Source organism: Cryptomeria japonica, chromosome 4 (genome assembly GCF_030272615.1).
Source record: "Cryptomeria japonica chromosome 4, Sugi_1.0, whole genome shotgun sequence".
NCBI lineage: Eukaryota > Viridiplantae > Streptophyta > Pinopsida > Cupressales > Cupressaceae > Cryptomeria > Cryptomeria japonica.
The window spans coordinates 685,949,720-685,974,172 of NC_081408.1; the positions used below are offsets into that span (position 1 = coordinate 685,949,720).

General features: G+C 37.5%; 1 protein-coding gene across 8 annotated transcripts in view; it reads left to right on the forward strand.

Moving 5' to 3' along the window:
* The window catches only part of LOC131028627 (pre-mRNA-splicing factor ATP-dependent RNA helicase DEAH1), a 190,919-nt gene extending 168,668 nt beyond the window's left edge, over positions 1-22,251 (forward strand). For 7 of the 8 annotated variants that reach the window (XM_057958933.2, XM_057958935.2, XM_057958930.2 and 4 more), the window contains 3 exons: positions 21,396-21,458; positions 21,577-21,649; positions 21,737-22,251. In XM_057958933.2, the coding sequence (XP_057814916.2) occupies positions 21,396-21,458; positions 21,577-21,649; positions 21,737-21,792 (192 nt within the window). In that variant the 3' untranslated portion in view covers positions 21,793-22,251. Of the gene's footprint in view, positions 1-21,395; positions 21,476-21,576; positions 21,650-21,736 lie in introns of those variants that run through there. The other variant, XM_059220069.1, reaches the window with a different exon arrangement.
* The last annotated feature ends 2,202 nt before the right edge of the window (positions 22,252-24,453 follow it).

The window sequence follows — 24,453 nt, forward strand, 5'->3', positions numbered from 1 at the left end:
TTTCGCTTCAAATTATAAGCAATGGAATGGTAAGAAACTCACTTCTTTCAGCTAAGTTTCACCAATCTTGCCCTCTTATACCTCAAGATCATCATCTCTACCATATGAAATACTCAAAATTGTCATCAAAATTGCCTTGGGATGATTTTTCGTTCTCAAAGAAGGGCAAAGGAAGTAGAATTCGCTCCTAACAAGGAGCAATTGAAATTTTTTGATACTTAGCCAAAATGTCAACCTCTCTCTTCATTCCATCAATTTAAAACTTAAGTTCTCTATCCTTCATATGTGAAAATGTTTGAAAAAAAACTCAAGAAGAGCCTTGGAATCAACTTTGCTCCTATCTAAGGGCAAAGGAAGCCAATTTTTCTCTCAAAGGGAGGCAAGGGAAGAAGAATTCACTCCTAGAGAGGAGCAAAGGAAATTTTGATACTTAGTCTTGTTCCTCACTTATCAACTCATCACTTGAATTTAAGTCCTCATATGCAAGAGTTGTCAAATTCTCTTCACTAAATGTCTAGAAGATGATTTCGCTCTGAGATGGAGCAATAGAAGTGAAATTTGCTCCCAATGAGGAGCAATGGCAAAACATTTCGCTCCAATCAGTGGGCAAAGGAAGTCATTGCAAGTTGGACACTTAGCTCAATTTCACCCCCCTACTTGTTGGTGTACACTTTATCATATACCGAACATTAGAATAAGATACCCAAAGGTATTCTATCCTCTCCTAAAAAATCATTGTTGATTCCAAGGTCTATATGTGCGAACAAGCGACTTTAGTAGGATAGCTACTGGGGTAGTGTATGCTGAAAATCTCAAGGGGGACTTACATTTACAAATGTCTTTCAAGCTTCTGGACTTAGATAAATTTGTCAACTTCAGGCTCTCTCTTTTTTTGGATTTTCCAAGATTTAGATTTTCAAAAAAAAAGGGGAAAAGGGAATAGGGTTAAGAAAACTGATCTAAACCTATGAATTCTTGAGACGATATTAACTAAGTGTTCTCAGGAAACGACACTTTTCTTCGCCACACTAAGGACAACTACACAAAGCAGGTGCAATCTTCAATGGGTTGTGCTTATGATCGAAGTTTTGGCATACATAGGGGATAGGCTCAGACTAACTTTGGACAATGAGATGGAAATCATCCATTCACCAAAAGTATGAGTGGAGATATCACCGTTAATTGATACTTATCAAATCCTTCATTCAACTCTAACAACTTGAAAGAAAATCTAAATTAATAACTTCTAACTAATGTGTTGAGGAAATTGAAACCATGCTAATCACTCAAATAACAAAGATCACAAAGCCTTAAGAGAAAGAGCACATGCAATGTATTATTTGAAAAATGACCATAATGCAACAATATATCAAAAACCTCACACTCTTCAAATGAGAGGAGGTAGCCTTATATGGTTTTCCAGAAAATAATGAACGATCGAGATCAAATAGTGATCAAGGGCCCAGATTGAAAGCTATAAACCCTAATTAGGGTTTCTCAAAACTCTATCAGTTCAGACAAACAAAAGACTGACATGTGGTACAATTGCTATTATTACTGAGGTGAGTGTCCAGTTTCCCTTTTTGCAAATTCAATGTATCTGGACACAATGAGCCGAACCTCTTCCATAGTGACACTTGGCAAGTTACTAATTTGGAAGTTAATGACGTCCACATCATCAGTACACATGGCGAGGATGCATTCCCACTCAATTACCTAGACAAGAAAGTTTTCGTCAATGAGGAGAAAACTCGCAATTCATGAGAGATCCCCTTTATCAATCATTCCCGAGACTTTGAAAAAGCTTGACTGAATTCTGGCTCTCAGGTTCTCTGTCTGCAGGTGTTTTTATTGCATGCCCTCCCTTTGCCAAGTTTTTGATGCCACACGAAACACTCTACTTAAAATTTCTCTAACTTTTTTCTGAATTTCAAAACACTTAGTTTCGGATTTCTTCAGGACCTCAATCCTGGTGACCAAAGCACAATACCAAGTGTTAAAATAATACTTTTCCCTAGCCTGGATGACACCTGCACCTATCAAGTCTTGTTGTGACAGACCTCGAATAGTCCTCAATTGTGGAAGTATTTCGTCTTGGATTTCCTCAATATCCTCCCAATTTGCAGCCAAATCCTGAATTCTGCTGACCAATGAAGAAGCCGACTCATGTGCTGATACCAAATTTTCCACAAGTATGTCAGCGTGTGCCGAAGCATCTGAGGTCCATTCCTTAACTTGCCTGAGTGTGCCCTTCATGTCCTCATAATGTTTCATCGACTCCTGCGGAAGAGGCTACGAAGGGATAACTGGTATCTCATGATTAAGTGGCTCAGTTAGGTGGACAACATATTTTCTTGCTGATTCTCTTCCTCAACCAACCTTTTTTTTCCTTTTCCTTGGCTAGTCTTGCTTTGAGGGTGTTGCAAGAATCATTAAAATCTTGGATCTCTTGAGCTTGAGTAGGCTTACCCAAATCTACTGTAGTGATCTTATAATCTTTTGGAGCAACATCACTCTAGGTCTTTCCTTCCTTCGACACAGCTAACTGAACCGTTCTGAACCCTGCACTATCCCTCTGAATCAAAGAGAATTTTCTAGCTGGTTTAGGTGGTTTAATCACAACTGGTTCTTTCACCTTCGCCAAAAATTCTGCAGTATTCTCTTCTGAGTGGGTCTCATCAAGAACTTTAGCCCTTATCCTCTCTTTCAACCAATCAGGAATGGTTGATTGCTCCATAGTATCTTTATCAAATCCACCATCTATTTCTCCAGGTCCAGTAACTATACCATCAAGAAAAACCGCAGGAGGCTCAGTTTCTTCAATCTCTGTAGCCCTAGTAGAACCTTGTTCCTTGGCTGGATTTTGGACAGCCTCTCTCATTATCTCTTCAATCAAAGGAGAAAGCACTCTTACTTCATTATCCCCTATATCTGTGTCCATCTCCTATTTTTCAATTGTATTCTGGTTAGGCACAACAGATGAGACACTCAAAATGGAATGACCTTCATTTGATTCACGTCTTTCCCCAACAATTTTCTTTCCCTTGGCCTTTCCAGAACTTCGAACGGGTTCTTTTCTCTTCCGAGACCCAACACTTTTTGGATTCCGAGCATTTCTTGAAGAAATACCATGGTTGGAAGACATAAAGTCATCCGTTCCCATCAAATCATAAGTCAAGGCAACACCTTTGGACTTCAGCTGCTTCATCTTCTCAGATGTTCACCACTTGGAGTATTCGACCATTGATTTCATAAGGTTTGCCAAATCTGATCTTTCCTAGTCTGACCAATCAATCAAGGGTAAGTGGCTCATTTCTTATCTTTTCAAAACCCGACTGTTCAAGTTCAGGACTGTCTTCTACTTGATCAGCGACCTTGAATACTTTCGTTGCTCTTACCATGCTTAGGGGAATTCTCAATCGAAATCTTCTTCTAATTTCGAAACTATCGGCTGCATTAGCCCAATAATCCTCCAAATCAGTTATGTGTTCGAATACAATTCCTTCTACCTTTTTCATCTTACGGAATGGATTAAATCTGAGTTACCGGGTTCGGCCCCCTAGACCCTTGGTACTGGTCCGGTACAGTCTTGGTTCAGGGTTCGGGTCCGGTTCCCCTGTGGTTTGGATAGGGTTCGTGGTTCACAGGCCTGGTTCGAACCAGGGCGAACCCAAGAGGACCCAGGGTCAAACCCAAGAGGACCCAAGTCGAACCCAGGGGTCTGACAACCCTAAAATGGATTTTGTGTTTGCAAATTTATTTTTTTTGAATTCCACCACATAAAAAATTAAAATGACCCTATGTCTCAAGCCACACACCTATGCATCGTACAACCAAGAGAGAAGCACAAGTCTGTACGAAAGAACACGTCAGAAAACATGCTAATATGATGCTATGTGACATGCTAATCTTAATTCATGCTTATAGGCTGCATATATATATATAATTTACATGTTTTTGTACTAACGAACCCAAACAAACCCAAACCCCTTTTCAAAATTTTGCCGTACCGGCGTACCGGGTTCTTCGAACGCGAACCGGTAACTTAGGATTAAATTCTTTCTTGCCTTGTATTGGTAAAAGGGGTACCATGCCAGCACTTTCTCCATAGTGGCAGCAGCTTGTGCTAATGGACATGTCTCCAATCCATATCCAATAGTGAGAGAAGATGTTGCTGCCTTCTTTTTCTTTTCTCTCTGAACTGTCATGAAACTTTCCAGTTGCCTCACAATTTCCAGCAGCACAACTCAGTTGGTGGGATAGATTGGGAGCTTGTAGGGAGATCCAGAAAATCCCTGAATTCTGATATAGGTGAATCTTAGGTATTGGGTATACCAATACCCGAATCTGCTTATGAGGTCCTTAGACTCTTGAGAGAGTCTATGATGTAATCCACCTTGCAGTGTTCGTGTGATATGCATAAAAAATGCATCATTCACCCTCTTGAAATGTAATTTTTTCTTCCATGTGCAGCAGGGGGTAGCAATCGTAAACAGGAAACTGATTCTCCTTGTTTCCCACCTCTCCTCTGCAAGTGAGGCCTATGTATCTATTCTAGCGAGGGAATAGAACAAATATGAACTCATGTAGAAGATTTTGTCTCCTTCCAAATTTCTCTGTTGGCTGTCCAAGTTGTTGCTTATCATCTGAGCCCAGTCAATCATCTTGACTCCATTCATTATCTCATTTATGAAGTAATACATCCAAGGCTCAAATGGAGTGCCTTGAGGATTACCCATTATTCGGTTCAATAAGACAATCATGTCTCCGATATCCTCTTTAAAATATGCCCTCACCAAGTTCTTCTTTGACAGCTTAGAGGCACCCTTTCTTGGTTTGTCCAGCCATGAATGATTGTTGATAGCCTCGTACTCCATGTTGTCTTGATACATTTGGTTGGCCTCATCCTTGGTCACATATACAACATCGTGATACTCCGGAATTCTAAAGGCTTCCCTTATGGCTACATCACTGATGTTAGCCAACACTCTTCCGTCTGGTGCTATAACATCTCTGCTGACAGGGTTATAGTGTCTGGCACACTCAACTACCAATTCCGTGCACTGCATAGTAGGGAGAAAGCCAGCAGCATGCACGATGCCACTCTTCATCATCTTACGTGCGGTCATAGTAGGCACAAGGTTGTCCAAGCCGAATATCCTCTTTTTAAACTCCCTCATATTGATATGTCCAAGGTTGGTATCACTGACATTCTTCCATTTCGAGTTCATGAGGAGCATCCTTGTCTACTTGAAACTTCATCGTGACTGAAATCTGTGAAAACACATGAAGCCTAAGTTAGAAATCAGAAATTCAATTTAAAATTTGAGGTTTTGAGTGACTAAGTGGTTGAAGTTTTTACTTCATTTTTCATACTTAGTCAGGAAAATGGAGTTTTTACATGTTAAGGATCTCGAAAATGATACTAAAACTCCACACTCTAGGGCAACTAAATTCTGATTTTAATCCAAAAACCAGGTCTGCAATGGCATCAATCTCATCCAAACTTGCTTTGGAAGGTGGGAAATAAGAAAGAAGGTATAAATATTCAGTCTTAATATGATCCTTCTTATTGAAATTTTGAATAAATCTGCCAAAATTACTCCCAACAAACTAAAAAAAAATTAATGAATTTACCCACAAAACCAGCTTCACCTTCGACAGAATGAGAAGAAAAAGACAAGAAGATAGAAGGAACTCGATGAAAACTCAGAAAACTCGGTGAATCTGCCTTCTATCAACTGGTTTAATTCCCAAAATCTGAGAATGCTAAGGTTTGGAATGATAGTTAAACTCAGTACTTCACCAAGAATACACCCAACCTGCAAAAAGCTTCTGAAATTGTCTTCAAACCTGCAAGATAACTTTTTCAACCTGCTCTTAATACTTAGAAGTTCGAACTTTCTTGTGTGTTGAAATGAAAATAAGAATGGCCTATTTGTATTTAGAGTTGGAATTTGAAATTAGAAACACGCGATTGTCTTCAAAAATCTGTTTCCATTCTCATTTCAGTCTTATCTGCTTTCGAAGAAAGTTTCTATTTTCATTTATAGTTGCATAGTCATTATCCTTGAGTTCGAATTCTTCCCAATGTAACTTTCCATTTTGAATTCTAGTCTCAAAATCGACTCAATCTGCAAGATTCATCTCACAAGAAACTTTCTATTTTCAATTCTAAGTTCGAATTCTCCAAGATCTTGCTGACATCACTAAGAATATTCTATTTTTAAACTTGGTCAGCAATCTTTGACTTGTTTTGACCTCCATTATGAGCAGGGCGGACTTTGTTGAGTTTCTTCCATCATTAATCACATTGGGCAGAGTTCTTAAGACTTGATACCTTTGGCACACACCATGAGGGCGGACTTTGCTTTGAATGTTACTCCCATAAGTTGCAGGGCGGACTTTACTTCCAATGCAAACCAGTCCTAGGCGGACTTTCTTTGCCTCATGCACTTGGTCTTTGTAGGAGGGCAGACTTTCTCATGTTTACACACCACTTAACATCTCCTTAGGCGGACTTTGTGAGACTTATGCATCTTTTACTTGCTTCCTATCTCACCTTAGGGCCGACTTTGGAGGGGTTGATGACACTTTGCCTCAAGGCGGACTTTGAGAAGAACATGTTTATGCTTTTGCTTTAGACTCACCCCTAGGGCGGACTTTGAGAAACTTGGGAAACCTTAATCTTTCATTGCAAGGCGGACTTTATTTGTAATGTCCCAGCTAATTCTGATATAAACTTCTAATTCTTTTGGCTTAGATATTCCGTCAAACACTTGATTAACATTGTTCAGTCTCCTGATCTTAGTTTCAGATTGACATTAGGGACGTTTCTAACGCTGATTCTTCATGTAAGAACATTCACAAATGGAAGTATAATAATATAGAAATGCTTGGACAGCAACCCAAATGTATTAGGAGACAAATAAAGCTTATAAACAGGCATATCTAATTGCTGACATTTTGTCAAATGAATGATATGCAACCTCAGAAAATGATTATACAATATGCAGCCATAACCACTTCAAATCTTATTATAAACCAGTTCACTGATTACGAAGGACTATGTCTCTGATTTTTCTGAAGACAAATGGCACACTCTAAACTGAAGCATACAACTTAAAATTACAATGAAATGTAGGATGACCAAGAACCTGATTTGAATTGCTCTAGGTAAGGCGATGAAGAATCAAGCATAATCCACTATCAAAGAGTCTCCAATGAGCAAGTACTTATGCCGCCCTGCTGCTATAAGTGATACCTCAGAGATGTCACTGTCACAGCTGTTAGATGACTCCAAGATTGCCTTTAACCTGATCGGATGTCTCCTCCCATAGCAGTGCTAGACCTTTATGATGATCTTTGGGCAATGATAAGTGTCTAAGGGTGAAATCGAGGGTCCAGGGAGGTGGCAGACTGGATCTGGTTCGGCCTCTCCAATAAAATCACACCAGCACTCTAGCTCCCAATATTTCCCCCTAATGATATCGCCTTTCCCTCACATTCAATCTGCAATCATTAATAAGCAAATTCGATGTATAAATGGGAAGTTAGGAGTGAAAACGTGGGTCTACAACTCTGTCAACATCAAGTATGATCTCTTCAATTTGCCTTCAATTGTTCTGAAATGAATCACCTAATAGCCAAGAGGGGTATCGCTGTCCTTCTATTTCAACCAAAATGCCTTCACAAGCGATCTCCTTCAAATCTGAAAACCCTGGTAGTCTGAAGCATACATGGTCTGATGTAAATTTCTCCTTATGCTCAATATGAGATGCTGAAAGCACTCCTCACTCTCTAAGCAAATTTGTCTTCAAGAGAAGACTTCACAAATTAGGTACCAATGTAGATTCCATCACGAACCTACTCCCAAGTTGAAGAACTAGGGTTTCGTCCAGCCCTTCTAACCAATCTGCTGAAGGTCTGCGTCCTCAGAGATTCCACCAATGCAACACATCAATCATTTCATCAAATCAATCTCCAAATCTAAGTCCCAATTTGCCTCCATTCTCATACCCTCTTCTATTTAACCTTTTCCATAACCCGTCATGAGACACCTTCTAGAAGGGGGTAGGTGCAATATATTTATTTTTAATTGACTATCAATTAATATTTTATTTTTATACTTTAGTCACGTATAATTAAATTAATTAATTAATGCTCCAAGGCTATCAAGAGTAGGGCGGACTTTGTGAGTCTTCATCATGGGGCGGGCTTTGTCAGCTTCATGCCACATTGCTTGGGCGGACTTCATCAAGCATGTGCTCTTTGTAGGGCGGACTTCAATAGGAACATGACCATTGCATTTGCACCTTGGGCAGACTTTTTGGAGTTCATAACATTTATACCTCACCTTGGGCGGACTTTGTGAATCTCCCTCTTGCATATGGCGGACTTTGAGAGTCTCCTTTTCATCATGGGCGGACTTTAAGATTGGGCGGACTTCTATGTTAACTTTGCAACCATTCCTAGGGCGGACTTTTGGAGTTCCTGACATAACATTCACCACCAAACATGATTAACCAGACTTAGAGAAATACTTGGAAAACTTCAAAATTTGATAACTTCTTCAATTTTAGCCAGATTAACATGATATTTGAAATCCATACTCAGGTAACCCATCCGAAGCGCCATGACCCCTAAAATGTAGGAATTTAGCTTTTTGGGTCAAAACTTGAAAATTTTCGATCGCGATTGACGTAGACCAGTGGTACCAGTGCAAACCCTAGGTCCCCACTCCAAAAAAGCAAAAAGCAAACATCCCTAAAAAATAGGGAAAACTTTCTAAAAATAGCCATTCTGGGGATCGAGCTAAACATGCCAAAAACGAAACTTCCTAAAATATAGGAAAAAGCAAAAAAAGAAAACTTTCTAAGTTGTCCAAATTCATTCAAATCAATTGCGTTCTTCGTCATTTGGCCTTTCTAGGCACTTTGATGGTGTCTAGACTTTGTTATCACTTGGTTTACAAAAAACTGACTTTCAATCCTTAAGACTCAAATTGTTCAAAACTGGACAAAACTGAGCAAAACTGAAGTGGAAGGCCATGGGACACTAACAAAAACCCTAAAAAGCAGGAAAGGAGAGGGTCCCCATTCTCAATGGGGTGATGTGTGAAAAAGGTCACAACACTACTTTCATTCATCAACTCAAACTTTAAGTTCTTTAGCCATTCATGCATGAAAACTCAATAGGAAAGCATGATAAGGCTTCAAGAGCCTGTCCTCCTCAATCAAGCCCAAGGGCATGGAATGAGCCTCCGAGTCATTCAGCCTATTGCGCCCAAGTATTGGCACATCCATCTTGGGATTGGCATACTTGGTGAGGGAACCAGTACTGCTGCATTTCCCTATAATATGTTTCATGTTGATTCCAGATATGATTGTTGATGAAAATCAGATAAATAATTACTAGTCATATATTTCTTGTTAGGATGCCAAGTGACTATCTTCCTCATCCAAGCCCAAGGGCACGAAATCAACCTCCAATGTTGGGAAATCTGTTGTTAGTGTTCACATAATGTGAGTTGTTAACACAACTCACGTAGCTATTTACAGATGTGTGAATAATTATATGTTGAGGTTTGTTTGTTTGAGTTGTTAAAAACACCTTTAATAATTAGTGAGTTGTTCTTATAATGTAGGAACCAAAACTCCTATAAATATGTAATCCATTGAACGAGTGGTAGATGAGAAGAAATAATACAGAATATTATTTTTGTGTAAATTTTTCTGATTTCCTTCATGGTATCAAAGCTAAATCGATGTGGTGCCTACAATTTAGTGTTAATGAGCTGAATTTCATTGATAAGATTCAGGTGATTTGTTTGTATTCTATTTTCAAAAGGTGTTGCATTCTTCTCGCAATATTTGTATATTGCATATCAATGAGATATGTCAAGTGTGAGGGTAACTGCGAAACCGTGAAAAGTTTTGTATCTTACGTCGGGCGAATTCTGGTTCCTCCATCACATTTCAGTATTGGTCATTGTGTTTGCTATTTCATCAAGGGGCCTCACGTAACTTCTTAGGATATGAATGCTCGATCTTACAAGGAATGGTTTCTTCAAATGATATGCAATGAGGCTCACTTACTACTACTACTCAAAGAAATGGTACTCAGACTCGGCTCGGACTCGGACTCGGAACTCGGACTCGGACTTGGACTCGGCTGGACTCGGGAAAGTGAAAAACTCAAGAAATAGAGAGATTTTTAAAGATTTAAAACTTGTTTCATGCACCCTTTATTGAATACACCTTATTGAATACACCTTAAAGGTTTTTAAAGATTTAAAACGAGTCCGAGTCCGAGTTCGCCAGACTCGGGGGGCATGTCTTGTACTCGGACTCACCGAGTTTGGCGAGTCCGAGGCAATTTTCCGATCTTTGCTACTACTACATGTTTTAAAAAAAATTGCAAAAGATGAGGGTTTAGAGATGCTAAGCTATGCCTAGAATGCAAGGATGAAGGATGACGACTAATGAAACTCTACTAGCCTTAGCATTAACATACGAGAACAACTCTACCAAAACTAGTGCAATCTTCTATGGAGATCAAACAAATTTTCCAATCATTTCCAAGCATAGACACTATCAGTTGGATACATATCAATGATTAAATAACAATTAGAACTTAAGCACATTTATGAATTCCAGCTGACCACACAAGGCGAATTTGCAATCAACAAACTGCTAGTGGTATAGATTATGAGTTTCACCATGCATCATATACAACAATCTAACATTCAACTTAAATACTCAAACAAAATTCTAAAGCTTGCATTGAGAAGATGAATAACCATGCAATTGCTTCAAAGATTGGATAGAAACACCACACTTCAATGTCTTTATTAATCTTAGCAGCAAAACAGCAACAATTCTTCAAGTCTCTCTCTTATTTTTTACAAATGAAAAATGGAGGCTTATATAGAGCTCCAAAAGAATGAAGGGCTGAGATTATTCCAAAATCAATGGTCAAAATTAAATCACCTAAGCCCTAATTAGGGTTTCCAACCCATTTTACTAAATACTAAGAGCATCAAAAGTGGAGCATTGTCTTCATCATCAACAACGAGGAGCAAAAACAAGTAATAAATTTGAATGAGAACTAATTTTCCAGCAGATTTTCTTCTAGAACCTTGTTTCCTTTATCTCTTTCTCGGATTCCATATGCACTGAATCTAGACATGATTGACTCAAGTTCCTTTGTAGCGACACTTGGCAAAGCATCTAGTTGAAGATCCACCATGTCCGACTGATCAGAATTCGCCTCAAGAGTTTTCTCCCACTTTGCTTGCTTTATTTGGAAGTGACTTACAAAAATCATGAATGAAAAGATATCATTCAACTGGCTTTCTTGAACTAACTCCAACGTCTAGAAGTAGACACCCATTACCTTCTGCTTTAACTCTTCAAGATCAAGCCTTCTTCTTCATTCATTTCTTGTCCTAATAACTCTTCCAACGATACAAGGATCTTTGATTGAGTGTCTTTGACTGATCCCTCCATCTTTTGGCATTCCTCTTTCACCCTATCAAGTGTTGTCTTTATCATCATCAAAGAACTATACCAACGATGGAAGTCATAAATGTTACCTTCTTGAATCACACCTTCTTGTATCAATACTTGAGTCGGAGTATATGGCAGCACCTTGAGACGAGCAATCATCCTGTCCTGTGCCATTGGGAAGTCTTCCCATTGACTTTCCATACTTTGAAGCCTTCCTCTAAACATTACTACTTCATTATATATTCTCACCACATAAAGCAATATGAATCAATGACTTCAACTTGTGATCTGTCTCTTGACCAACACAAACTTTAATTTTGTTGCAAGTCACATGTTCTGTATAATACTCTGTTTATTGATACATCGCTGCCTTTTGGTGATTATTATTTGTAAAGACAAATCACCATCTTTGCTCTATATTAATTACTGTTTTAGTAATCATCTTTTATTCCATGGAACTGCTGTGTTAACTTATCTCTGCTCTCATATATATCAAACTAAAAACAGATTTCACACATACATTCTTATAAACAGATTGTTTTTGTATATGATTCAATGTGAATGTCTTCATAAAGTCGGCTCTATCAGTTTTGTATGCACCATCAACTTCAGTTGTATCATGTTTGTTTTCATTCTGATTTTGTTGTTTCACTAAATCAATATAATCACTTGATCTCTGCCTTTTATGGTTCACTGTCTAAAATTTGTTCATTAGTAATGGTAGTCACTGCACTATTAATCTCTGTCACTGTCATTGCAAATCAATGTCTTGCATACTTTGTTTAATGAGAGTCTTGATTACTAACCACTGTATTAATCATCGCGTGTCTTGTCATCAGTATGTGTATTATACTATTATCTATACAATCAATTGCTTGACCACAACATTTGTAGTTGGCATGAAGTCAAGCATATCAATCATGATTTCCACATCTGTTCAAAGCATATCGATCATATTTTCCTGCCATGATATTGATTATAATTTGAAGGTACTCTTGAACCTGGATGTTCACTGTTCAAGGTATATTGGAAGTCCTTAATATCTGCAGTAGGTCTGACCTCTATACAAGTTTGTTTATACATTAATGACAATATGTTCAATGATCTCCAAAGTTACCCCGAGTTTTCGGGACGGGGATGGCGGGACGGGGACGGCGGGACGCGTTTCCGGGACGTCAAATTTTTTTGCCAAATTTGGGGACGGCGGGGGACGACAAAGGGGATGGCTATATAAAATATAGGAAAAATTTAAAATATATAGGAAAATTTCAAAATTCTAAATGTTCATATGAAAACATGGATAAAGCATGCATACATACATTATATTTATATGAAAACAATAAAACATGGATATAGCATGTGTATGATACTATGAAAAGTTGAAAACATTTTAGAATGTAAATTCTGAACATACAACATTGTTAATACTGAATACACAATATACAATTATGCATTCATAAATCAGAATTTCAACTCATTCACATTGTCAATATGCATATCAATAGACTCGGAGGTTAAATTTTCCCTACTTCGATCGATGTAGTTTCCCCCCCATATTTTTCAACAAGGGTTTGGGGGCAGTGCCCCCAAGGTGGGGTCAAGGGGCGATTGACTCACTGAGTTTGGCGATTTTCTAATCTCTGTGTCAAAATGCCCAAAGGCTACACTGCTGCCATATAGTTTCATTGTCAAAATTATGAATTAAATTAATAAATTTAAAATTTAATTAATGTTATCTTTTAATTTTTTTAATTTTTAATAACAATTTGAATTAATAAAGAGCCTATATTAGAAAATTTAAATAAAAAATTGAAAATACAACTTTTTAAATTTTTTTAATATTTTTTAAGGGCCTTAGAATGGGGGACGTCTGGCCGTCCCCGGGACGGATTGGGGACGTCCCAGCCATCCCCGGGACGTACGGACGTCCCCCAGAGCTAGGGCAGGCGTCCCCCCGTTTTGAGGACGTCCCCTCAAAAAACAGGGCAATTTGGGGACGGGGGAAACGTCCCCTGGCTGTCCCCAAAACGTCCTCGGGACGGGGACAAGGGTTTTCAGGTCGGGGACGCGTCCCCGGGTAACTCTGATGATCTCCACTGAGCTCCTTTGACATCAATGTCAACTTCAAGATGACTGTATACGCTTGACATCAATGACATCAATGTTAACATTTTTGACCATAACCCACCTTGGATAAGAGAAACCTCTTCTGAGATCAAGTTTGGAGACCAAGAGATGGGACAAAAGACTGCATCTCCAATGGACCAATACTGTTTGTCCAATTTGTTTTTTTGCATTTCATGGTTTGAAAAAAGATCAAAATAAGCACTTTTTAAATCATTCGACAAAAGGAGAATTGCACCCCTAGTTTTTTGATCCAAACACTATTAAACCAATTGTCTAGGAATTTCCTTGTAGGAATTCTATCCTTATTCACTATTGCATAAAAAAAGCAGTATTTTTGAGCCTAAGTTCTTCATTTTTAAATTTTTAATGGCTTTCAACATATCAGGGTTAGCTGATTGGAATAAATACCTTTAGAGAGGGCTTACCTTGGTCCAATATTTGACTCCTCTTGGCAACGAGATCCATCATTAGGGTTAAGAATTTTGTGGACATTGGCACCACCAAATTATTACGAGCAACTGCCTCATGAAAGGTTTTCTTTACCTTTCTTTGTTCTATATTAATGTCAATATTATCAATATTTTTGGGGGGTTCATTACCCCCCTCCATTAATGTCCTATGTGACTTAACCATAATAACCTAACTAGAATGCCTGTGAAAAAGTTAGGGTGATAAATGTTCAAAACAAATGAATACAAACAGAAATAAATGCAATTTAATAATTTTGAATGCGCTTGACAAACAAAATCATACATGCCAGAAGTGAATAATATCAAGAATTGCAACACTTAAAGGATGTCTACGTGAGAAGAAGAGAGCACTAACTCGGGAGAAGAAATCTGTAGCACCATGTGTGGGGGTTGACACCATTCAAATTGCTAGGGCCAAGTCTAGCCGGAGTTGACTGCCAAAAAATTATCCTCCTTTCAAAAGCTGAGGGTTCCAAGACCACATCCAATCTCGTGGTCTTTGGTCTTCACGCTGTTTGTCTAGTTTTCCAGGCTAGTTTTTTCAGATTAGGGTTCTCAAACTCTCCATCTCTTGCAAACCATCATATTGAAACCTTCAATATAGAGAAGACCCTCCTTCTACAACGAGTATTTGAAGAAGGCAACACTGATAATGGTGGCTATTACAGGCACTATGGAGGAGATGGTGATAAGTTTAAATTTCAGAATTTCTTTCCATGCCAAAATCTTTAATTCATCCAATGTCTGCTTTTTGTCAGTTTCGTTTTCCCTCACCCTTCAAAAAAAAGCACCAAATTGAAATACATTGTTTGGTCCTATAAAAGTGGGATGGCCTCTCCAAGTCCCTAGGACATTGGGAATGCCATGTGGATCCTTGGGGATATGCTCCCATGGAAGACTGCCAAATAATGATTGTATACACTATCATTATTTATATTATATTTACTTAATAAACATTAATTTCTAGTATACATGAGTGTGAACTGCATGTAGCAGTGAACAGACTAACCTAGGATAGATCATAGTTTTGAAGTGGGGGTAATGGTGTTCATAAGCTAAATCATCAACGTTTATGCCGCTTGATAAAATCATAGCCTTAAATTTTGTATAGCATCCCTCTATCTAAGGATGTAGGTTCAGTGTGCTTAATTATAGAATTTTTTCTAGCTTTGCTGATAAAGCTCTTTAAGGGAGAGGGCTTATTGCTTACCTTAAAGTATAGCAGTATAAACTTTATAGGATGCTATTGTGACGTCTTCACACATCGCCCCATTGCAAATGGGGACCCCCACGTTTCGCTTTTTGGAGTAGAAGTTTTGCCTAGTTTCCTAGTGTTTGCCTTTGCCGATGAGAGGGATTTTGAATTTTGAATAGGATCGTGTGTTTAAAATGTCAAAATGTTATAGTGATCTTGAGTTTTGCCTAAGTCTAGGGGTTGCCTTAGGGTTTTGATATATTTTTGTCTAAGTGTAGACCATTTGAGCGTAAACGTGTTTTTGAACGTCCACGTCGGTGATTTTTGAGTGCCAAGGTGTTTTAGGACCTTTAGGAGTTGTTTTATCGCTCCTAGGAAGCTATTCAAGTTGATTTTGCACTTTATTCCGATGAAATTCTTATTTTTTCGCTCAATTTTTTGATGAATTTGCCTAAGTCTGCATGAGTTTTATTGAGTTTTGAAGTTTCCTAGTGGTTTTGAGTGGAAAAATCATCATATTCCGGATGAAAATCCATACTCTAAGGGTCAAAAGGTCAAAATTCCACACTAGAGTTTCTTTTCCCCTCATATTCTTGACTACCCATGATTTTCCCCCACTCAAAATCCAGACTGGACATGGATTTCCCTTGGAATCCATACTAGGGTCGATTTTCCACCAGAATGATTAAATTTTGTCCAAGTGTTGGGAATTTTTCTGACTACCTTCAAATTTCCCCTAGGGAGTGGGGATGAAGTTGCGGATGACTTAAGTGAGGATTCCTGATCGCTATCGATTTTCCACCAAAGCTTTTCATGATGACTTTTTGTGGATTTTAGTACACACAAGTGCAAATTGAAGATTTTTTAGTCTGGGTTGTTATCTAGACAGGGGTCGAATTTCCCCAAGTGTGCATTTTTGAAAATTTTAATTATTTTTATTTGGATTTTTAATCCAAATAGGGATCATCGATTTTCCCAATGGGTCAAATTTTGGATTAAATTTTAAAATCTTTTTAATTATGTGACCCAAATTTAATTGTTTTTAATGATGTTGAGGATTATTTATAATAAAAAAACAATTAAGCTAAGTTACCGGTTTGGGTTCAAAGAACCCGGTACGCCGGTACGGCAAAATTTTGAAAAGGGGTTTGGGTTCGTTAGTACAAAAACATGTAAATTTTTTTAATATATATATATATATTTTGATATTTGTGAAGCCTATAAGCATGAATTAAAATTTGCATGTCACATAGCATCATATAAACAACAAAACAAACATAAACTTGTAATCATAGCATCATGATCATACCATAATAGCATCATATACATCAAGTTTAATATCAAAATGACAAAATATTCAAGCATCATTGTTTCAACTTTCAACAATATAAACTTAAAGTTTAATCATCAAATGGATCATCTAATTCATCCTCCTCCTCATTGACATTGACATTAGATGAGCCAATGCCACTTGCACTTGCATTATAAGTTGGCTCAATTTCCGAGTCATCAAGTGTCAATGCAAGAAGCTGAGAAGCAGGAGCATTCAAATCAATATGCTCTGGCTCTATATCACACATCTTTGTTTCCTCTTGTGTGTAGTCATGTTGTTTGTGTGAAAGAAGACGTAGGTTGGAATGCACATATACTAAATTCTTCGCTCTTTTTGATAGCAGCCTATTGCGCTTTACTGAGTGGATGAAAGAGTATGTGCTCCAATTTCTTTCTGAAGTAGATGAACTAGCAACCTATGAAGACAAAGTAAACAATTGAAGTTATACATTAATAAAAATAAAATTACTAGCAACCTATGAAGACAAAGTAAACTATAAATAAACTAAAACTTTTAAATTTAAAATTTTACTTAATTAAACTTACTTGTGATAAAACTTTTATAGCGAGGGGTTGTAGGTGTTGGAAGCATGTGCCATGGAAGTACCACCAGCTATGAGCATCCTTCTTGGATCTATGACGAAGTGCATCAACACTTAGACCATTCCCATTTGCAAATTCTATGAACTCATTTGTAACAACATCTCGCAAATCATCATCGGGATATAGTCTAAGAAATGCTGCCTTGTACCCATCAGATACTTCTAGATCTCTCCTTCCTGGTTTATCAAGAAACTGATTGCTATAGTACTTAGGTGTCAAGGCATAGGCAAGAAGGTGCAAAGGAGTGGTCATCTTATTCCACCTCTCTACAATAATTACTTCCAGTTCTTTGAAGAATTTCTCTTGAGGATCATTCTCTTTTTCATCTATAGTGACCTTTATTTTTTCAAGCATTGAGTCAATGCCATCATAAATCTCACCTATGCAAGGCCTATCCATGTTTGTATAGTGAATCATGTTCATGATGGACTCAGTGATACTTAGGAGATATGTAACAAGAACCCACCATTTCTCATTCAATATTCTATCCCTAATTTTTTCTGCCCTCTCAGTGCTACTTTGCTTCCATACAGTCCAATTGGTGCTGATCACCATATTGCATAGTGCCACTCTAACTTTCACAAGTCGTCTTAAGACAATTGTGTTTGATGCAAAACGGGCCTCAGCAACCTATAACACAAATTAATGCCAAATGATTAAAAAATAAAGCCAAACTTTAAAGAAGAATACACAATATAGCTTACACAATGATATTATGAACATTGAAAATTCAAAAAAATCAGAAAATGTAAAATTAAATTACTATTTCACTTACCTTCATTAGCTCCAAATTCGAATAGGTTCGAAGTCCGGATTGAAATCTGGAAGATTTTCCTTAAGAAAAACCGATTTTCAGACTTAGGATAAGTCTATTTATAATTGCTAAGTCTGAAGACACCCATGTAAACTCAGAAAATCAAGTATTTGGAGCCCAAAAATGACTGTCCAGGTCTGGAATATCACTTGGAGGTCTGAAAACACTCAGAAAGTGACTGATTTTTATATCAAAGTTGTAATAAAAGTCTGATTTTCTGATGACAAAGTCTGAATACAGGTGTATTGAAGTCTGATTTTCTGATTCTTAAGTCTGAAAATGGCTCCAAAATGTCTGAAGACACTCTGAAAATGATGAATATCACTGGCTGGAAGTGGTCACAGCCATGTCACATGCTTGCATTTGAATTATTTTGACCTTCAAAACTCAGAAATGGTCACATTTGGGCACAACTATGTGGCTGGAAATGAAGTTTCAGTCTGAAGACAACCTGGTATACTCAAAAAAATGTCAAAAATGGTGCCCAATGTTTGAAGACAACCTGCAACTTCAATAAATCAGTCATTTAAACTTGTCGCAGTCAAAGGAAACACCTGTATTTGATGGATTTCACCTTCCCAAAGTGAAGTTTGTCAAATCTGGGCACAAACAAAGGGCTGGTAAAAAATATCTCTGTGAAGAAAATCTGAAAGTGAAGTTTTAGACTTAGATCAACAATGGAAGCTCCACCAGATGCCCAAAAAACTTGTAAAGATGATGCACAAGTAAAATTTTCCAAGTGGGCAAGTGGCTGGAAATGAAAATCAGTCTGAAAACAACCTGCAACTATGGAGTTTCAGATTGTAACAACAATGGCAGCCCTTGAAAATGCATTAAAAACTTCTCCAAGCAACCCTTAACCAAAATCGCCTTGGTGTGGATGAGCTGGGCAATGAAGAATAATTCTGAAAATGTGCTCCCAGCCAACAATGGAGGTCAAATCACTCCCAGCAATAGCGCCCAACAAGGTCTGAAAATAATGGCAGCCCCTTAACACTCAAAAATATCACCAAAATTCATAAGGATATGGAGGAATCAGCCTCCCAAATAAAATTGCCCAACTTCAACCATGGTGCCGCTTCATAAAAATTGCCCAAGACATGAAAATCATCCTCCAAGCTTGCTGTAATGGTCTCCAAACATGGCGCCCAGGTCTGATTGGGCAAACAAATGCTTCAAATCTGCAACTTCAACTCCAACAATGGTGTCAGCTTGACACTTGGGGCAAAAATCGTCCAGCTGGGACCTCCAATCTGCCATCAATCAGCCACCTAACTGTCACATCAGCAACTTAAAATGTTATTTTATTGCTGGGCAGGCATACTTAAAACACATTTTCACCTTGAAACTTCACCACACAAGCAATGTGAGATAAAAATTTGATACTTATACTTGCTTGGGGAAAATCGATTTGCTTCTAGAAGTCTCTAATCATTAAATGTTTATTGCAAATCATTTCTTAATTGCTAGGTTATCGGGTTCGCCTCTAGGCCCCCCTAGTACGGGTCCTAGTTCGACCGGGTCCGTGGTACGGGTCTGGTTCGAACTGGGTTCGACTAGGGTTTGAAAAACCTAGAACCCAGTCGAACCCGGGCGGACCCAGTCGAACCTGAGCGGTTGGGCGGCCCGTAAAGTAAAAAATAATGCAAATTTAATTTTTTTTTCAATTCCGCCTTGTAAAAAGTGAAAGTTATAACCTAAAATTGACTTCTAAAACATTTTATTGACTCATTTCACCTCATTTGTGTTGCAAACAAAAGTTTTATTATTTTATTTAGGCGTCGGGTGTTATTTTTCTATTGGCAAAAAACCCTTCATGAGATATTTCACTCCCTCAATTACGCAAAAAAAATCATTAAAAAAAAATGAAAATATGACTTTTTTTATTTTAATATTTTTTCCTAGCCCTAGATGTGGGGGACGTCTAGCCGTCCCCAGGACAGCTGGGACGTCCCCAGTCCGTCCCCAGCCGTCCCCGGGACGTACGGATGTCCCCCACAGCTAGGGAAGCCGTCCCCCCGTTTCGGGGACGTCCCCTCAAAATTCTGGCAATTTGGGGACTGGGGGGGGGGGACGTCCCCTGGCCGTCCCCAAGTCCCCGAAACGTCCCGGGGACTGGGACGGGGGTTTTCAGGTAGGGGACACGTCCCCGGGTTTCGTAGCATCCAGGTCTTTATTTTCAAGAATGTGAATAAGGAAAACCATGTAGACATTAGCACAGCCTCTGCCTGCTTTGAACCAAAGCATAATAGTAAAACTAGACAAATTATCCAAGCAGGAGGAGATGAAAATTTAGAAATCCTTTCTCATGTATGAGGGAAGAAGTGGGTTCTGCTTAATGAGAGGGAAACGTGGACGAAGCATGCCTCGATGTGGCATCTGGGTTGGAAACTGTTTGAAACATCTATTATACAAGATCCACTAAGATTCAAATGGACAACAAATGGCCTCTATTATTTGTACTTCCAAAGATCATTGATAAATTTCATGTTGACCATATCGAATCGGGTAGTTGTTATTCAAGAGGACAAGATTTTGCTGCTAGTTATCTGCCATTTCCACCCATCTCCTGGACAACCGTTTGCAGTGGCACACATATTAAGCCTCTGTGAAGCAGCAAGCAAATGAGATTGTATTAAATTTACATGTTAGATTTTTTGTCTTGTCAGACGAGGCATATAGTTACCACTTGCTGCATGAATTTTTTAATTGATTGCAATGAATTTGCCCTCCAAGTCTGAGTAATCATCTATCAGGGATCAATGCTTGATTGTTAGAAACATGTTTGTAGCCTTGTTACACCTGTTTCTGATAAGGTGCCTGCAAAATCTCTAATCATGCATCAGCTTCCAACCTGTCATGTGTTCCCTGTGGAGGCTCCGTCAAAATAAATATTGGCTACATCACTTTTGTAAATGGTACAACGTGTAGATATCTCACTATCTGGCTGTTGCTCTTACTGCTTCTTGAAATCTAATGACAGATGACAAATGCCTATTGGAAGGATCTATTTCTTAATATATATTTTGATTTCCGTTTGCTCTACTGTCTATTTCTGATACCTTGAGGCCTTTTCTGAGTTAAATTATTCCCATCATTGTAAATGTATGCTTATGTAAAACAAATTGTTACATAGTTTTCAGCCTAATAAACTGGATAGCAGATACTAGAAAGCCAGCTAAAATTGTTTCATTAAGTATTCAAACAAGAAGAAAAAAGAGTTTGTTGATACAACTTTAAAATTTTGAATAGGTTTATCATGGTCAACCCTTCAAATTTTGACAGTCATCATCAAGGTACTGGAATAAAGTTGGCCTTTTTTTGTCTGGATGCTTTTGTGGCAGGTGTTACCACGTTGGGTTGTTTACTATGAGCTAGTTTATACAACAAAGGAATACATGCGACAAGTATGTACTCATTTTAGGTTGACTTTTAATTTTCCTTTTTTATGGATGGATTACTAACTTCTGCTAGTTATTTATGCTATTGGACGGTAGGTTTACTTCCTTTTCCTTGGCCATGCAGGTAATTGAGCTCAAACCTGATTGGTTAGTAGAGATTGCTCCACACTACTACAAGTTAAAAGATGTTGAAGATGGTAATTTCTGATCTTATGTTTTTTAGATTCTGTCTATTGATCTTTGTAATGCTTCATTTTTGACTGAATGAACTTTCATTTATTCAGCCACATCTCAGAAACTACCAAAGGGTAAAGGCAAAGCGGTGATGGATAGGTTTTGATTTTGAGGTGCCATCCAATTTTGATCACATAACTGGTTTTACAGCTTTGTTGATGAAGCTATTAGCAAAGAGTAGATCCTTTCCTCGGTGCTTGGATTGACCTTCAGAATAGAAAAAAGTTATTGAAATAATTTAATTGTTTCTTGACTGTAAATAATTTGTAATTTAGACAATTTTGAGTTACTCATTTTGAATTCTTCTGCCAGTTTCAGTTATTTTTTCAAATAAATTCTTTTGATGATTCGAATGGAGGCCAGGCCATTTTCATGTATTCTAATGATAGCCATTTCACCCTTTATAACATGAGTCTTATATTCTTTTTATCCAACACAATCAAATTCTCTTTCTAGAAGAATACCTTGACTCTGATCCTAACATTATCTCATTTATGGGAGATTGATACTGCAAGGCCTTTTTTAAAATAAAAATAAAAATCTTCAGCAAGGTTATCATACGATCCCTTAAAAAGTGTTGTATTTAATGAAAGTACATTCAATTTATAATTTTGTCTTTCTGATATATAAGAATCTATATGTTTCAGCACATTTTATGTTCCTTGTACTTTTTAATTTGCTAAAAGTACTTAAATGGTTTGAAGTTCTTTTTACTATTGGATCTCTATTTTTTATGGTGCTCTGCACTCATCAATATAAACCTTTTAACTTTCGAAAAAGATCAAAAACATTGATTCAAGATCTCATACAAGTTTTTTCTAGTGTCATTATTTCATTGAACTTCATAAACAGTCTTTGATACTTTGAAGTTTATTTTTTCTCTTAAGGAAAGCAAAGAGAATTATATAATGTTTCGAGTTTCAAAAACAGGACTGCAATTTTTTTCTGAGACTTCGGCGACATTGACGATATGACTATAAAAAATATATAAAAATTAAAATCTGAACTAAAACGGATGAAATAAACATTTGAACTATGCCTCATGGTGTTTTTGGGATGGGGGGATGACAAAGAAGTTGGGGCACATATTTTGATAGCAGTCTTCGGAGGATATATAGAAAAAATCTTTGTGTTTAGCTGTACATAAATAAAAATTCAAAATTAGATATTCACAAAATGAATCAAATTTGACATTCAATTGTCAATGCTTTTATATTCAAGTATAGCAATAGTAAAAAAGACAATTTTAAGTTTCATAGTTTTCATTCTGAGAACAAGCTGAAGGCTACAAAATGGCAAAACATCCAACAGCAGATTGTGAAGCTAGATCGTAGGCAAAACTATACAATTGTTGACAACTAGACCTACAATTGTGCCTCATCTAGGCAATCACTTTCAAAATTGGTCTATGATTCAAGTTGTTTCCCACATCAAACTATGATCCATCCAATTCGTGTTGCACCTCTTATCAATTTATTTAGCAGCTTTAGCATCAATATTCCAATTTGTACTTGAATTTTATCAGACTTATTTTTATTGTACTTAGATGTGAAACAAAATAATTAGAATAATAATGTTGACCATTGACTTTTTAAATATTTTTAGTATACATTATGATATGTATTAATCATTACGTTTTATTTAAAATGCATGTGAATTTCACTGTTTATTATTTTGTTTGTTGATGTATTAATACATTAGCAAATTTGAGCTCATGAGTTTTTGACAGGTGAGAAGATGAGAATGTGATCCAAGTAGAGGTTGTCGAGCCTTTTGGCAGTGGATGGTGTGATGGAATCAATACACACACACAATTAGTTGGTAATTATGCATGTTTTATTGAAAGGTTAACCTGAATTCTGCTTCATTTGCGAATTATATGTTTGAGTTGAATGGCTAAGACGTCGGGAAAAGTTTTTAGGACGACATTTTTTTTTTGGTGGGGGAGGGTATGGCTATATAAAATATAGGAAAAAATAAAACTATATAGGAAAATTTGAAATATTCATATGACAACATGGATAAAGCATGCATATATACATTATATTTATATGAAAACATGGATATAGCATGCCTATGATACTATGAAAATATTTTAGAACATAAAGTTTGAACATACAACATTGTCAATACTCTATGCATTCATAATTCATAATTCATAATTCATTGTCAATATGGATGTGATAATAGATATTAAAGAAATAACATCAAAATGCCCAAAGGCTACATTGCTGCCATATAGTTTCATTGTCAATTACGATATGAAAATACAAGAAAACAAAGTACAATGTTGCACCTAAACTACATCTAACATTGCATCAGAATTAGAGTTTTCTGACATGGTCCATGTCCACCTTATCCAACGAAATCACAAACAATCCCCTTGGAGCCTACTCATCAATGAGCCACATCTTCGAGATCAACATCCCATCGTAAAGATGGAGTTTGTTGATACTTTGGAATTTGACGATTTTGAAGTAGAAGAGCACTATGCGCAACCATTAGCTTCTCTGCTCATCTAGAGGCAAGTCTATTTCTCTTGATAGATTGGATAAGGCCATATGTAGACCAATGTCTCTCTGTAGTAGAGGAACTAGCAACCTGTGAAAGGAGGGGAGTGGCAAGCAACTTCAATTGTGGTGTATCCCTCTCATGCCATGCCCACCATCCAATAGGGTCTCGTTGAGCTAATATAGCTATGCTCAACCTTGCTTGTGGTTTACTCAATCTAGGACCATGAAGATTTGTGAAGTCAAGGAATTGTGTC